The sequence below is a fragment of the Eulemur rufifrons genome, chromosome 15 (assembly GCF_041146395.1).
Source record: "Eulemur rufifrons isolate Redbay chromosome 15, OSU_ERuf_1, whole genome shotgun sequence".
Lineage (NCBI taxonomy): Eukaryota > Metazoa > Chordata > Mammalia > Primates > Lemuridae > Eulemur > Eulemur rufifrons.
In genome coordinates this window covers 55,602,633-55,618,249 of record NC_090997.1, presented here as the reverse complement: position 1 = coordinate 55,618,249, position 15,617 = coordinate 55,602,633, and the positions used below count along the sequence as shown (strand labels likewise).

At 35.6% G+C, this 15,617-nt stretch overlaps 1 protein-coding gene across 1 annotated transcript in view; it reads left to right on the top strand.

The window, feature by feature from the left end:
- SIM1 (SIM bHLH transcription factor 1) overlaps positions 1 to 15,617 on the top strand; it is a 65,631-nt gene that overhangs the window by 26,325 nt on the left and 23,689 nt on the right. The window contains exon 9 of the mRNA XM_069488428.1: positions 7,619 to 7,787. Coding sequence (XP_069344529.1) covers positions 7,619 to 7,787 — 169 coding nt within the window. The remainder of the gene's footprint in view (positions 1 to 7,618; positions 7,788 to 15,617) is intronic.

Here is a 15,617-nt window from a genome sequence, read left to right as displayed (position 1 = left end):
TAAATGTAATATTTATAACCCACATGAAACAAAATTGTTTTAAGACACTATACAGCAAGGATTTTTTTTTTCAATTGTAGTAAATAATTTAAGGTATATTCTCCAAAGAAGGAAACAGAAAGTCATATAGGTCATACGAAAATCTTCAGAGACAGATAATTCTGTAAGGTAGGAAAGATGGAAAACAGATCAGAAAGTAAGTGAGACATAATTACTGAGAGAACATATGGACACTTGGACACTTAAAAATTACAAATGGTGTGCCTGATAGGTTGAACCTACTGGAAAAGAAATTTAATAATGCTTTCTCTTTTGTAATTTAATGTGCATAAAGAAGAAACCCTGGAAATCTAAAGAAAGGAAGTTTTAATACGGTGTGAGAGTGTCTGAAATTTGCCTCAACTGGTATTTTTTTTTAAGAGAGACACTTTTCGGATTATAGAAGTCATACATGCTTATAGAAAAATTAAGATAATGCAGAGAGATTTATAAGGAAGATGAAAAACTTCTTTAATATATTTTCCAAATATCTACCCTTAATATTTTATTGCCTCTCACTATGCATACACAGTACATGTTAATTTAAAAAGAGATAATTTTTCACTTTATCATAGTATATTTTATGTCATTAGAGTAAAAATATCTAATGGCTACATAATATTTTATCACATGTATATGCCATAGTTTAGTAATTCCTTTATTGTTAGTTCTTCTGATTTGATCATTTCCAATTAAATATAAGAAATTATGCTGTGATAAGCACCCTTGTATATAGATTTTTGACACTTATCTCTGATTATTTTCATAAGACATATTCCTAGAAGTGGACTTACCATAGTCTTCCCTTATCAGCAGTTTTGCTTTTTGCAGTTTTAATTACTTGTAGTCAACTGTGGTGTGAAAATAGTTATATTAAGATATTTTGAGAGATAGAGCACATTCACAATACTTTTCTTATAGCATGTTGTTATAATTGTTCTGTTTCATTATTAGTTATCATTGTGAATCTCTTACTGTACCTAATTTATAAATTAAACTTTATTATAGGTATGTTCACATAGGAATAAACAATATATATAGGGTTGGTACTACCCACAGTTTCAGGCATTCACTGGGGGTGTTGTAATGTATCCTGTTCAGATAAGGGGGGACTAGTGTACTGGTTTTAAGGCATGAACATTCTTAAAACTCTTGATGAACACTACCAGTTTACTCGTTTACCAGTAGTATATAAGATTGTCCATTTATTTTTTAAATGACACTTTATCTTCATTGGGATTTATTGTTATTTAAAAAATCTTTTCCAATTTGAAAGTAAAAATGACATCTGTTAGCTGCTTTAATTCATATAAGTTATTACTCGTGAGGCTAAACCTTTTTAAAAGATGTTTCTCAGCAATTTGTGCATTGCTCACAACCTTTTCTTATTTTTCTATTACAGAGATATTATATTTATTATTGATTTGTAGAAGTTATTTCTTGGGGAGTTTTAAAGTATTATTCTTCCTAACTCCTTTGATACAATTGTAATAGTTCCAAATAAATGGCTGAGGATGAAATTAATTTAGTATTCTAGTTTGCCCAAGTATCACATATGCTGTGCCTGAATTATAATTTGATGAAAATAAGTGCATTTTATTAATGTGCATAACACTTAAACAGTAAAATATGATTTGCTTCTTTGATTTAGGATCTCACACAATTTCAGAATGATTATTATTAATTACATTCTAGGAATTTAAGAATCTCTCACATAAACTCACCTACGTAGCAGATATTACTTTCTTATTTATGTAGAAAGGTTTGTCAGTTTTTGAACTTTCAGTCATTTGGATTTGAGACAAGTGAAAGTTTATTGCAAAGAGAATTATTTTGTTAATCACTTGCACATGAGCATCTGTCCTATGTAAGATACTGTCTAATGACAGTAAATAAAAGCTGTTATAAGAGAAGGAATTTAGGAGGTGATTGTCAAGATATGATATTCACCACACTGTAAGACAGAATGTTAGAAATGCCAAATGAGTTGTAAAAGCGGTAAATGGTATAGGAACTCAGAGGAAGTAGCAGGAGGAAATCACAGTGGTCTGCAGGGGTAAGGAAATAAATTCAGAAGCAGTGTGGTGGCAGGTCTGGATTTAGCTATATTTCAGCCTGTTTCACAGGTTGGTATGAAGGTGTCACATAATCTTTGTTACAAAGATGGTTGACTTTGCCACATCTTATCATGTTACAGCTTTTTGTCTTAATTTTTGGTTGTTATTGTTTGCCTATTGATTACATTCATTTCTTTCCATCTTGAAATTGCAACATGATAGTAAACATTGTGCTTAAGCCATTCCTTGTCCTTGTGGTGCCAACCACTCCATAGAATGTTGGATGAAACCTTCAAAATGGAGGAGAAAGATGGCTTCTAGGCAGAAACAATGTTCATGTGAAACCAAAGAGTTTAGAAAAACTACTAAAATCACCAAATCAAACAGAAAAAACTACAAGGAGCAAACACAAATCCACTTATTAGTATGAGACTATTGCATTTCCAAGGGTGCCATAGACTAATTTCCCAGCAGATTGTCTTAGTCTGTGAGCCCCTCACAGTATGGAATCCTCCTTATCAGCTCTCTCAACTGGGCTCCATAGCAGTCTGAAAATGAAACATAAAGTAGGTCTCTCTGCTGCAGAGGTTTACCCAGTGGCCAGGCGGTAACTCTGCCAGAATATAAAGAAGGTCATGCACTTCGTGTAACAGTGACTCTAGAATCCAATTAAAAAGTTTAGTGTAAGGCACAGTCATTCCCACTTAATCCGATCATGGTTTAATGCAATTCTCTGCTTATTTCAATCAGTGCCTTTGGAGCCAAATCAATTGTATGTCTTTGTTTCCACGTTTTCTGTGGTAATTTGATCACGTTCAGCTGTTTAAAAAAATAGCTCAATTGGGAAATCTGGCAACATCTTTTGAGAATTGTGACATAACATAAAGTGAACAAAGAAGCTCCAGAATGGCCAGCAGACCCCAAATTGACAAAGTAGAAGCAAAAGTTCAGTTGCCTAAAATGAAAGTGGAATAGAGTGTGGTGGAGTTGAAGAGAAAAATTCTTGCAAAGAATCTTGAGTCAACATAACTGATAAAATACTGTTGATTGCTTCTCTCTACACTCATTCCAAATTACTTGAAATTTATAAATATGTTAGTTCGGCTGTTGATGTTTTGGAAGCCAGTCTTCCAGTTGAAATGACAGAAATAGTATTAATGCATTTCTCTGATGCGGACAGTACCTTTTAGTGGTGAAGATACCTTCCATTAACTTTGCAAGGGTATCACACTGAGCTTTCCATATGTTAAGTTGGCATTTTCCTGATGAGTGGTTGTGGTGTATTGCTTTAGGGAAGGCTGAGGAAGGCCAACGATGCAAAAATGGCCCCATTTTCTCCATTGGAATTTGAGTTATTTCAAATATGTACATGACTATTATAAAGTTTAAAGTAGACTCAGATGGTTAATTCTGCAAATTGAATGATTTCTGACTGTCCATAATGGAATAAGAGGATTACTTTGGTCTGTGCAAATATGGGTGAGATTGACAAGCTGCAAGTCCTAGTGATTGCAAATTTCCCATTTCACATAGCTTTCAGAGCTGAGGTATCTGGAAGATGTCTGCAGCTCTCTACAAATCATTAAAGGGAGAAAAAAATATAAATTTTTCTCAATAGCCTTTTGAAGAATATGCCAAATGGCATGTGCCACAGTTCCCCTTTTAATATGCCAGTCATGTCTGGGAGAACAGCATGAGCTGCCCTTGACAGGGTTACCTGTGGAGCCCCAAACGGGATCTGTGTGGCACTTTTCAAGAAAGCTTTAGAAGTAGAGCAGTGCTGTGTCCTTCATTTATTAAAATCAGCTATGTTAAATTCCTTACCATACTCATTTAAGGGTCTAAGTTCTAGGCAGCTGAGTATTTTATTTTGCCCCATTCCATGGGGAAACATTAAATAAATGGTTCTACTACACATACATTTAACTTTGAGGACATGTGTGATACCAGAATGTGCCTCACCAAAGGAAAAAGCGAGAAGTCGGTCAGATTCTTCTCTGTGTCTGGGTTTGGAGGAGAGAAATGAAACTCGTAATGTGATTCCCATCAGCGTCTAGCCCTTTAAACTATACAAATGAACTGCTCAATTTAATAGAATTCTAAAAGTAAAACAAATGCTTTGTTCTTAGTGAATCTGCCATTCAAAGCTGCTCTTGGCAGCACATTAACTGAACTTGAAATGTCGTTCACGTGGGTATTTTTATTGTGCTTTCTATCCTAACACATCTTTTGAGCTACTGGAGTATCGAACAGAGGAGGAAGGCCAAATTCCTCTCAGAGTGACGTGTTCCTATTAATACTGTCTCCGTTAGCTGACTTAGCAATAAAGAACTTACCTTAATACATAGTTTTGGCAATACTGCAGTAGTTTAGAGGCTAAAATGTAACAGAGCATATTAAAATGAGTTTGTGATAGAAAGGGAAAAAATACAGCATAAGGAGTTTTATTTATAAAGAAATGTATCATAATTGCTATCAAAGTGAAACTATTGCTCTGGGGAGACCAGGTGCCAAAAAGTGCCACACAGTTTGGAACGTAAGAAATCATACTATTTATTTAGCATTTCCTATGTTCTAGGCACTGTGCTATGAGTTTTTCATATAATATTTCATCTAAACTTTACTATATCCATATGAATTACAAAAAGGAAATTGAGGCCTTTGCACAGTAAGAGGCAGAGTTAGGCTTAAACCCCTTATCTCCCTGATGTCATGGTTTTCCACTAAATTTTGGTGGATTATTTTTGTATTTTTTGATGTGCACCAAAACATTAATATTTTTATTAATTTGTCAAGAGTATTTGTATGACTCTGCTTATATTTATTCGAGTTTTCATGTGAATATGCAGAATTTTAAACTATTTCTTGATTTTAAAATATTATTTAAGGCTATCTAATTTGGAGTATTTTTGTCATTGAAGTTATGCAAAAATTTTGGAAAGACTTTTTCAGTAGTGAGATGCATACCCTGGGGTGTCTGAAAGTGTACAAAAGAAAATTGAATCCTTGCTTACTCCCTGCTTATAGCCATGGAATCCCTGGGGAGAGATGCTGCATTAGGAATGAATTTACAAAGTTATTTGGCCATGTTTTCAAGGGTGCATGATTTTCACTGTGAGTCTAGGTCCTATCAGGCAGGAACTAAATGGTTGCTCTGCTGTCCCGAGGACAGAAGTGTGTTTGACACAGCGGATGCCCGAGGGCAGAGGCCCCATCTTCTGTCCGAGTCCAGTTTGCTTGGCTTACTGTTGTCCAAGGGCAGGTGGGTCAGAGGACTCACAGCCTATTTGAGACTTTTCCCACAGAGAAAGGCTACTGGTTTGCAAGTTATTAGTACTTAGTGGGGAAAACAATCTCTCTTAGTTGCATCCTTGTTATGATCTTCCTCTTCCATCTATGTGAAATATTGTGCAAATGACTGTTGGAATATAACCAACTATCTCTTGACTCTTGTCCTCTAGGAACTCAGAATCTACTGGGAAAGGCAAGACATAATCATTTTAAAAGTGAGGTTGAGATATTGCTATAAAAATAGGCAGAAGCCACATTTTAGAAGACATTGCATTTCTGATTGAGGAGTGCTTAGAGTCTGTTTTGCCCTTAGAAGTTGTTGATTAGAGCTGAAAAGCAGACCAGTGATGTGATCAGACTTCCCAAGCCTGAAAGACAAATTGTATGTCCACCTTCTAATTTTTGCTACTCATGTTAGAAGAATCTTTTTTTTTAACTTGCATTGAGTGAATGAATTATTTGATACGAAGCCATTGTAATTTGCTGGTATATATCACTGTACTGTTTTATGGCAGTGATATTATTGGAACTGTTTTAGCTGGTATCTATTCCTACTAACTTAAGGGACTCCTTGCCTTAATTATACTTTTACCCCCTTTTTAAATTAACAAGTAAAAATTTGATGTGTCTGTGGTATACAACATGATGTTTTGATATGTGTACATATTGTAGAATGGCTAAATCAAGCTAGTTAACATATGCTTTACTTCACATACTTATCATTTTGTGTGTGTATGTGTGTGTGTTTGTGTGTGTGTGTGTATTGAGAACACTTAAAGTCTACTCTATTAGCAATTTTCAAGTATCAAATTGTACTTTTGCTTTTGCCTAATCTTGCTATAGAAGAACGAATAGTAAAGAGGAAAAGAAGATAAATGAATATTTGCTGATCCATGGAAAGTGCCAATTTTACATATATAATTTTATTATTAATTTAAGTTTTATATGCCTGTCTTAACCCAAAGACTATTAAAAATGCATGTAAAACTTTTAAAAAGGTAAGACCATTAAAGAATTAAATAAAAAGAAAAATAAGATAAGAAAAATAAAGGAAGCCAGTGGAGTTTGTTGCACAAAATGCCTGCCAGAAAGACTCTGTACACTTGCTAGAGGTGATTACAAATCAGACTTGGTTGGGGCTCAGGGCCTTTAAACTTCTAGTGCAAAGAGGGAGACATGATAAGTTAGATGATTCACAATGTTCAAGAGATAAAAGGAAACCCAGGAGCAGCCCACCTAGTTCTGGAACCTTGTTTTTCTTCCACGAGTCTTTGTAAGGAAGACTCTGGAACATTTTATTTTGGCTGCCAATAGAAAGGGTTGATATCCTTGGATGAAAACTGAAGAGTCGGAGGAGATCCACTGCTGCCTGGAAGCCAGCTGAGGTTGTATCTTTGGGCAGGGCCAAGGCTGTCATCATCAACCCCTAAATATCTCAAGCAAGACATTTGTAATGAACTTCCTAAGATAAACTCTTTTTCTCCTTCATACCACAGCTTGTGGTTATTATGTATGTGTATTTGTTTACAATTTCTTCTCCCAAATAGATTATACTCTGCAAAGGAGTTTTATTTATCCTTACATCTCCACATAGCACAAAGTCTGGTATATATTAGGAGCTCAGTAAATATTTATTGAATGAAGAAAGGAATGGAAAGAACTGGTTGTAATATGTACCCGAAAGTAACTGAATCAGCCTGTTGAAAGGGATTTTTAACTACTTATAAGCCTGGTTATCCTAGCTAGCTGGCTTTAAGAATGTTTGGAATGTTTACCAGAATGATTGATCTTAGAACAGCTGATACAAGACATTCTTCTTGCCAATAATCAGATAGCATTAGGTGACCATTATCTGTTGAGTTTGCCCCACACAAGAATCTGTAGTTTTTCTAATTCATATTTCACCAATGAGCCCTTGAAAGCTCAAGAGAAATTGAATTATGGGTTTATTTTCTACTTAACTAATAAATATAATGAAAAATGTATTTTTAATCAAGATTTTTCATGAGCATATAATATAATTTGGTTGTGATATTGTAGCAGCTACATTTACAAACATTAGTTAACTGTTAGGCTTTTCTAGAATAATCCAGGTGTTTGTGGAAACTAGTTATATGGCCAACTTTTGCCTGTTTTTTTCCAAATATGGATCACTGTCATTCCTGATGAGAGTATATATGAATCCATTTCCAATGGTGGTTGATTAAGGGCTTTGTCTTCCCACCCTGCAGAGACACGGAATACAAAGGGCTGCAGCTCTCCCTGGATCAGATCTCGGCCTCCAAACCAGCCTTCTCCTATGCCAGCAGCTCCACTCCCACCATGACTGACAACAGAAAGGGAGTCAAGTCCCGGCTCTCCAGCTCAAAGTCAAAATCCAGGACTTCCCCTTACCCTCAGGTAAGTGCACTGCTGTTTTGCAATTTTCTTTTTTTGGTGACCTGGTTTGATCTTGAAGTTGAGGAAGTATTAAAACTGTTTGGAATTAATTATCTGGTTTCAATAAAGTTAAAAATTCTATAAATCTGGAAGATTTCTAAAACTAACATTTTCTTCCTTTAAAATAATTGTGCTAGTAAAAATTTAAAATGATTTCATGGTTTACTGCATTTATACAAAGGTCATGAGAGTCTAGTTGTTGTCAGAACCATAACTTCTTTGTGATTTTAAGGAGATTGACCCTAAATTTTCCCCCCACAACGAATAACCAGAAAGATGTAACCAGTATAACGAAATATGGAAAACAAGAGCTTGATGTAGAAAAAAATGAATTTTAGGAGAGGAATTGAAGAAGAAGAAAATTAAGTCGTGAAGCCAAAGGATCCAGGATGCATTTTACGTGATATTTGAGCACAGATTGACTATTCATGAGGAGGAATGACATAGATAGGGTCTTTTAGATAGCAGGGATGGTAGGAAAAGGAAATCTCCTCTCATCTTTGCAAGATGGTGAGTTGGTGAGACCCAAAGGAGGTATTCCAGAAATACTTCAAGGTACTAATATGAGTCCTGGTTCTTGGAAGAAAAAGAAATTATTTTTCTGGTCCATCATTGAGACATAGAAACTAGGTTGTGTCAAGGTGTGTGCACAACTCTGCTGGCCTGAAGGAAGTAGAACAGGACTGGGCATGCTCCACTCCCAGTATCCTGTGTCTATCTTCCCTCTGCCCTTATCTTTTAAGGGTACATGTCAAACTTTCTGCAGTTCACTAGCAAACTCCAGAGATGATTCCTGGGATAGTATAAAACAAAACTGATTTCTGAGTCATTTATTCTTCCATGTGGTCTTTATCATTTATGTTTTTAATATATTTTAAAGTAAAAATAGCAATCAGTGGGTACAGAAACTATTATTTCCTTACTTGTCATAGCTATATTATTCTGTTGATATCTACAGGTATATACTATTTAAGAAATGTTGTACATTGAACACATGATCACTAAGAAGCTACTATTTACTAGATTATTTTAGTGGCTTCTTATATGAAAATGAGAATACCATGGTCTCTGCCTCCAAGAGACTCATGTCACATAGTTTGAAATCTTCCACAGAAGACCAGATTTCTTTACTCTGACAAAAGGCAGGAGAGTAGATTTGTGATGCCTAGATGTTTTTCAGTGTGCAACTTCTGTTATGAGGACTGAGCACTTTACTTATAAAGTATAAAGTGTATTTTAGTCAAAGTCACTGTGGAGAGGGAGCTGCTTCTTTTACTGAACATCTAATGGGAAGCTTTTCTTATTACTATCTTGTACCTTGGGAAGAGAGTTTTACTGTCTCTTCTTACTACTTGGAAGGATGGATGATGCCTTTGGATAATTCTCTCCTTTAATACATAGAAGTGTTGGACACATAAATGAAAGGAGAATTTAAATTAGGAAATATTAAATTAAAAAGGAGTCTGTCCATTGTTATATATAAATTAAGGCACAAAAATAAAAAATCCTCACTGGACCTCCAAAACCTCAATGTTTAGTCCATACTCTCTTCCATATTCAGCTCTTAACATTTAAATTTTCTATTAGTTTATTCTAACAGTAGACTAAATATTTTAACTGCCGTTAGACTACTTGTTGTATGTGGGAGGGGTTAGGGAGGAGTTAATTTGAAAGCTATACATGTTCTGTAATTTAAAAGAAAAAGTAATACAGAAGAGTGGAAAGTAGAAAAAAATTCTTTTTATTCTTCATTATCCCTCTCCAAAATTGTCCTTCCTTCTAGAAATGGTCTATGCTGTATAAAAATCATGCACATGTACATACTTATATTCTCATAGGATTTTTCTTTAGGTTTGTGTATTCATTATTGTGGTTAATACTTATATAAAGTAGTCCTTAGAATTTTGGCCATATATCTCATTTAAAATTGCACAGTCATAAATTAAGTTTACTTAAAATTTACATTTATGCCTGGCAAAGATTTTTCTTTAATTGTGTTTACTATAGCTAATCATGGTGCTCGGTCAATCATTGATTGAGTTCCTACTATGTGAGCAGCTAATAAGTAGAGATAAAATAGAACATTCTCTCTTGCTTTTGAAGAGCCACTGGTATAGACAGACAAGTGAACAGACATTTGTAGCAAATTGTCATGGGCTGAGTGTCCTCTGGGGGCACACTGGAAATGTATGACATCCAGGACAAACTCATCATTGTTTCTTTTGGAAGATGACAACTTATAAATCCTCCATTTTGGATTCTAAATTCTCAAAAATTTTAAAGAAAAAGAAATAGCTTCTCAAAAATCTTTAGTCCAAATTATTCTTGTATTATTAAGGAATCATTAACTTTTAATTTACATACATCATTGCCGTTATGTGTTTTTGACTCAGCAGATGCTAGCTGAATACCTGCATTGGAAAGAGATTACTCTGACCATTGTGATGGTTGAGGGTTAAGGGTGGGATAAAAATGCTAGAATATAAAGAAGTGGTATAAGAAAATTCTTAAGTTTTGCAGTACAGTTGAAGTGGTAAATTATATACTACAATGAATGGTGTGTAGGAGATGTTGTATACAAAGGGCTTTCTGAGTGGTGTCAGTGACGTGAACTCTGGCTGGGCTGACTGAGGAAGGTATTATGGGTGCCCTGGCTTTGGGGATAGGAGTCAGATTTATGGGCATAAGGAAAGGGAAAGAGTGCTGCAGGAAGATGAAAGTCATTATGAAGAAATGAAGGAAGGAATTATTAGTGTGATTGGACTTGGGGTTGAGTGGGGAAGGGTTGGTCTCTGTGAAGGAAGACTTGGAGGAAGTGATATGGTTACAACTATAGATTGGTACCAAATCTGTAGGTGAAGTCAAGGAGTTTAGAGTTTGTTTTATGGAGAACTGAAAAGGATTTGGATAGGCAATGAGAGGATCAGTGTGGTTTAAGCAAGGAAAACTATTTAGGGGACTAATTTTAATAGTCTGCTATAATTCCCTGAAGATGTAATCTAAAGTTCTCTACTGAAGTAAAGGCACTGTAGAGGAAGAATGTATGAAATTTTCTTTTTAAATCCTTGGCTGCTTGTACCTCTTCTTGTTAGAGATATATTTTGATCATTATAGATTTATTTTGAAATTATACTTTTGAAACTTAGTAATGACACACTTGTATTAAATTCCCCTTTATGTTTAAATTTCTTTTTAGTGACTGAATGATGAAACTTTTAATTATATTTAATTTTAAATACTTCTGCCCATTTTTTCAAAAGTAGTGACAGTCTTTTCTTTTTTATTATTTCCATATTTCCATATATTTAGCATCAAAATCTCATCAGGTTTTTCAAGGGGTAGTTTCCAGAGCAAATTTCATCTCATAGGGTAATATCTTGTGCTTCTTATTAGTTATGCAAATCGTGATTTAATGATTCTATCAATATTATTTATTAGGCCTTTTGCTCTATTATATATTAGGCATATCTAGAAATTTCTAACAGATGTCTGTCAAATGGCAGACAGAAACACTGCTTTTTGGAATTATTTAGGCATCCTTATATGAACATTTGAATTCATTACTACCACCCAGTTTGTCTGTAGTAGTAGATGAAACTTCAGGTCTCTTTCTGGTATGAGATGCCCTTAGGAATGATTTTAGACTTGATTATATTATGGCCACTTAATGAATGGCTCAATCACCTTTGTACCTTTATGTATTACTCGGGACAGGAGAGGTCAAAATAGAATTGTTTTCAATGGCTTTGGAAAAATTGTAAGAAATATCATAATATTTCCAAAGACTCTGCACATAGCTACTATGCTGCTATACAGGAGCAATCTTACTATTCTGATAGTTGTATATTTATTGTTTATACTCACAAAAATAACATTGCATTTCTCATAGTTCTATTGAATTAGAAATATTGAGTTTACAGAATTTATTTTTCAGACCTTACCTACTGGAAATTGCTACAATATTTTCTACCTATTTTTATGAAACTAATCATAGCTACTCTAATACTAGACGGAAATTATCTTGCCATGGTTTAGTCATGTCAATCATGAATAAATTGTCTCCTGATTCCAGAGTTTCCTTTTAAACTTCTCACTTTGGCATGTTTATAGTTACGTTTATTACAGACAGTGTGTGCCATCCCGTTTTATTGCATCATCCTGCCCTCCTCTTGCCTTTTCCCTAGTCAGTAATAACCAATACACTATATAATTCTGTAATAACAGTGCATGCATAAGACTGTGTATGCTTCTGAAATCTGAAAGTATTTAATCACTTGCTGCAGATACACTGTAACACTTGCAGATTTTATTCCACATCTGTTACCTTAAATAATCCCACAGAACCCTCTTAATTTTCATTGCCAGCAATCTGGCTTCCCTTTGGTTAAGGTAGAAACTCTCTTTCTGCAAAGGTTCTTTCTGGTCTCAAAAATATACCAGTGACTGCTACGTTAAGAGGCTGACTTTTTAAGTCACAGAGAAAAGAAGGATCAATAATTTCTCAAGCATAGTTATCCCTTTATACATAGTACTTTTATCCCTATCATTACAGGTATCCCTTCATTTTATGTTTTATATGTTACATGAAAACATGTAATCCTTGACTAGTAATAACAAAAAAATTTAATGCATTTTGTGAAAAAAAAAATGAAGTTATCGTCCCAGAAAGTCTTATATTCTATGAGCTTATTTCTATCTCCTGGCCATGTATCAGTTTGAGATTAGTCTCTCTTTCCTGTAGAAATATCAGGAGATTATTAGAGTGGGCCTTTGTAGTCTTTTTAGATTGTCTTCGTAAATGAATCTCAGAGTATTATTTTATAAAACATTTTGCTCTGTGCTTTGAGTTTGTGCTTTGGTTTATACTAATTTTTGCATTTAGTTAAATACCTGTGATGTGCAATAAAATGCTGAAGGTGAGTCCTGAAGGAAAGGAATTGTGTCTGGGGTGTGTTTGGGGAGGAAAAACCAACATTTTATCAAGGAATTATGAGATGTGGTCAGTCATGGGGCCTCAAGGCCACAGCTTCTGCCTTTTCATTTTCTTGGCAGATAGAGTGGGGAGAGTCAGATAGTGGTGTCCAGGGGCTGTTGGCTTCAGCTTATCCATCCGTGATCACTACTGGATTTTCTCCATGATTGCTTTATGGAATCATACCTTGGTCACACACTTCCCCATTAATCAGCTTCCTTATGCCCCCAGATTTACCCATCACTACCCTGCTTCTTTATCCTCACTCAGCACATGAGTCTCAGGAGGAACCAGGGTACTTTATTTGAAATAGGTTAGTGAAGTCTCTTATAAAGGACACACAAACTTGCTGAGTGAATATTCAGGAAAAAGGAGCACAGAGAAAGGTACCATTTTAGAAGACATGATGGGGACAAGGGTGAAGAGATGGAAGAGAAATAACAGTGGGGATAGGCAAATGTCTGTCCAGTTTACCTCAGCCATTATAGAAAACTTCTTTAACCTTCAACTTGCTTTGGAGCACAACAGTATAAGATACGGGTAAAGGTAAAATAGGTATTTATGGCAGATAAACTAGGTATATGGGATTAGATATAAGATTGTATACTTTTTGGTTAAATAGTTTACTCCAGTGGGTACCTATATTAAGTACAATGTTTCATTGATGTTTACTATCTTATAACATTATAGTACACACTGATATATGGCACCTAAATGCATTCCTAATATTGTGAATTCAATGATGACAAATTGTAAAATAAATTAAATAGATGCCTAGATTTAGTCACCATTAGATTTATAAGAAGGCAGCAAGAGCTATTGAATAAGAAAAGACCAATGAGAAGAAAAAAATGAGAAAAAGTGGCATAAATGAGGAAGGTGAAATGAAGTTTAGTAACAATGAGAAGCTGAATGAAAGAAAATTTTGGGGGGATAAAAGTAAAGTCCATGAGGACAGCAGATTGCCCTGGCCACCCAGAAGTCCCTAGTAGACATGAACGAATGGATGGATGATCCCACCAAGATGATGGGGAAGATGGAGAAAGAAGCAGGGAAGTAATGTGTTATGGTAAGTCCTGGAGATACAGCTCTTTCCCAGAAGGCTTACAGATCTGGTGGAGGAGATAAAAATTTGAAAAGATCATTTAAACACAGTGTAGTATGTAATGTGATAAAGGCAGCCATGGTGGTGTCAGTGGCAGTATCTGTTATGGTGTTGGTATGTGTTGGGAGCTGACCTGCCCTTCCAGCAGTGGTCTGGAGATAGGAGTTGGGAGCATATAGTTAGAGAACAAATGACCTCTAGGCTTAGATAGCTCACATGCTATGGGGAGTTATCAGCAGGGTTGGATTTATCTCTGTTTGCAAGGTTTGAAGTGGGGCTGCAAGGTGACAGTTAATAAACCCCTGGCCTGGCTTGGGTGCCCATTCAAGGACCAGGCTCACGCTCACTCTGAACTCCCAGCTGTGCTCCTCTATTCTCTTACCCATTTGCTCTTCTTCCCCCATTGCCTGTGTTCTGGGAGATCCCTCACTCTGGATGATTGCAATAGCATCTTAATTTTATTAATTCCCATTTTGGGAAAATTTTCTCTTCAGTCTGCCTTGCTTCCCAGACTGACCTTAAAAGACCACTGATCATGGCAGTGCTTGGAGACCTGCCACACCCCTATCACTCAAGCTCATTTATATTTGGGCCCTACATAACCTTCCCAGCATTCTCTCATGTCGGTCTTCTGTCCTTGGATCCTGTGATCTAGCTGTACCAGTCTACTCATCATTTGCTGAATCCTTATCCTTTTCTGCCTCCATGCTTGTGGATTTATTTCTTCTTGCATTGCCCCTATTTTTCAAAATTCTGTCTATTTTCTAAGGTCCAGATCAAATGCCACCTCTTTCATGAAACAGTACTGAATTATATTTTTCCTTTGGACTCCTGTTTAGAACAATCTGCCTTCTACTACCTTCTATATATGTCGTATCTCCACTCTTAGACTGTAATCTCTTTAAGTAATGACCAGGTCTTTTTCATACCCAACTCCCTCCCCACCACCCCTAGTATCTAGTATGGTATCTTCTACATATTTTCTCACTAAATGTTAATGGACTGAATAAATTAATAAATTTAAAAAGTATGTGAAAACTTTGTTAGTTGTCTATAGAGATATAAAAACCTCAAGAGAGGGGAACATTCTGCCACTAAGGAATTTATAACCTACATAAAGAAGCAAAAGAAATGCCTGCAGAACAATCTATGGATGGTTTGACAAATGCCAAATCCTGTCGAATAAATAAAACACTAAAGTGTTGAGGAGAAATTAGATGTAGTGGAATCTATGAGTTCTTTTAAGAGTAAAACTTTGAGCAAGCACTCTCTCTCACACTGAAGGGGTGGAGAACCATTCACTTCCTGTGCTGAGCTGGGCTTTCTAGTCTTCCTGTCTCCATGGTCATGTCCAGTACAAAATGGAGAGATGTGACAGCTGATATTTGCTCTAGGTGTGTTTTGATTACCAAATAAGTGCGTTGACATTTGAGTGACTGTGTTAGAAATGCTATTTGGCTTTGTCTTCCATCTTGGTTACCATTTATTAATAATAATCTATATTTATTTTTTGTTCTATACCTTTGGTAGTGCTGTGCTCTGTGGGAGATAGATTTCCTCTGTAAGAAAGGGAACAGCTCTCAAAATATTGTTTTCTGTTTTGCTTGATTTTTGATCTTCTGGACAGAAAAGGCCTTAAGTAGGTCATGTTCCTTCATAATGTTTCTTGACCCTTAGCCCCTCCCCCACTATCTTTGTCCGGTTTCACACTCTC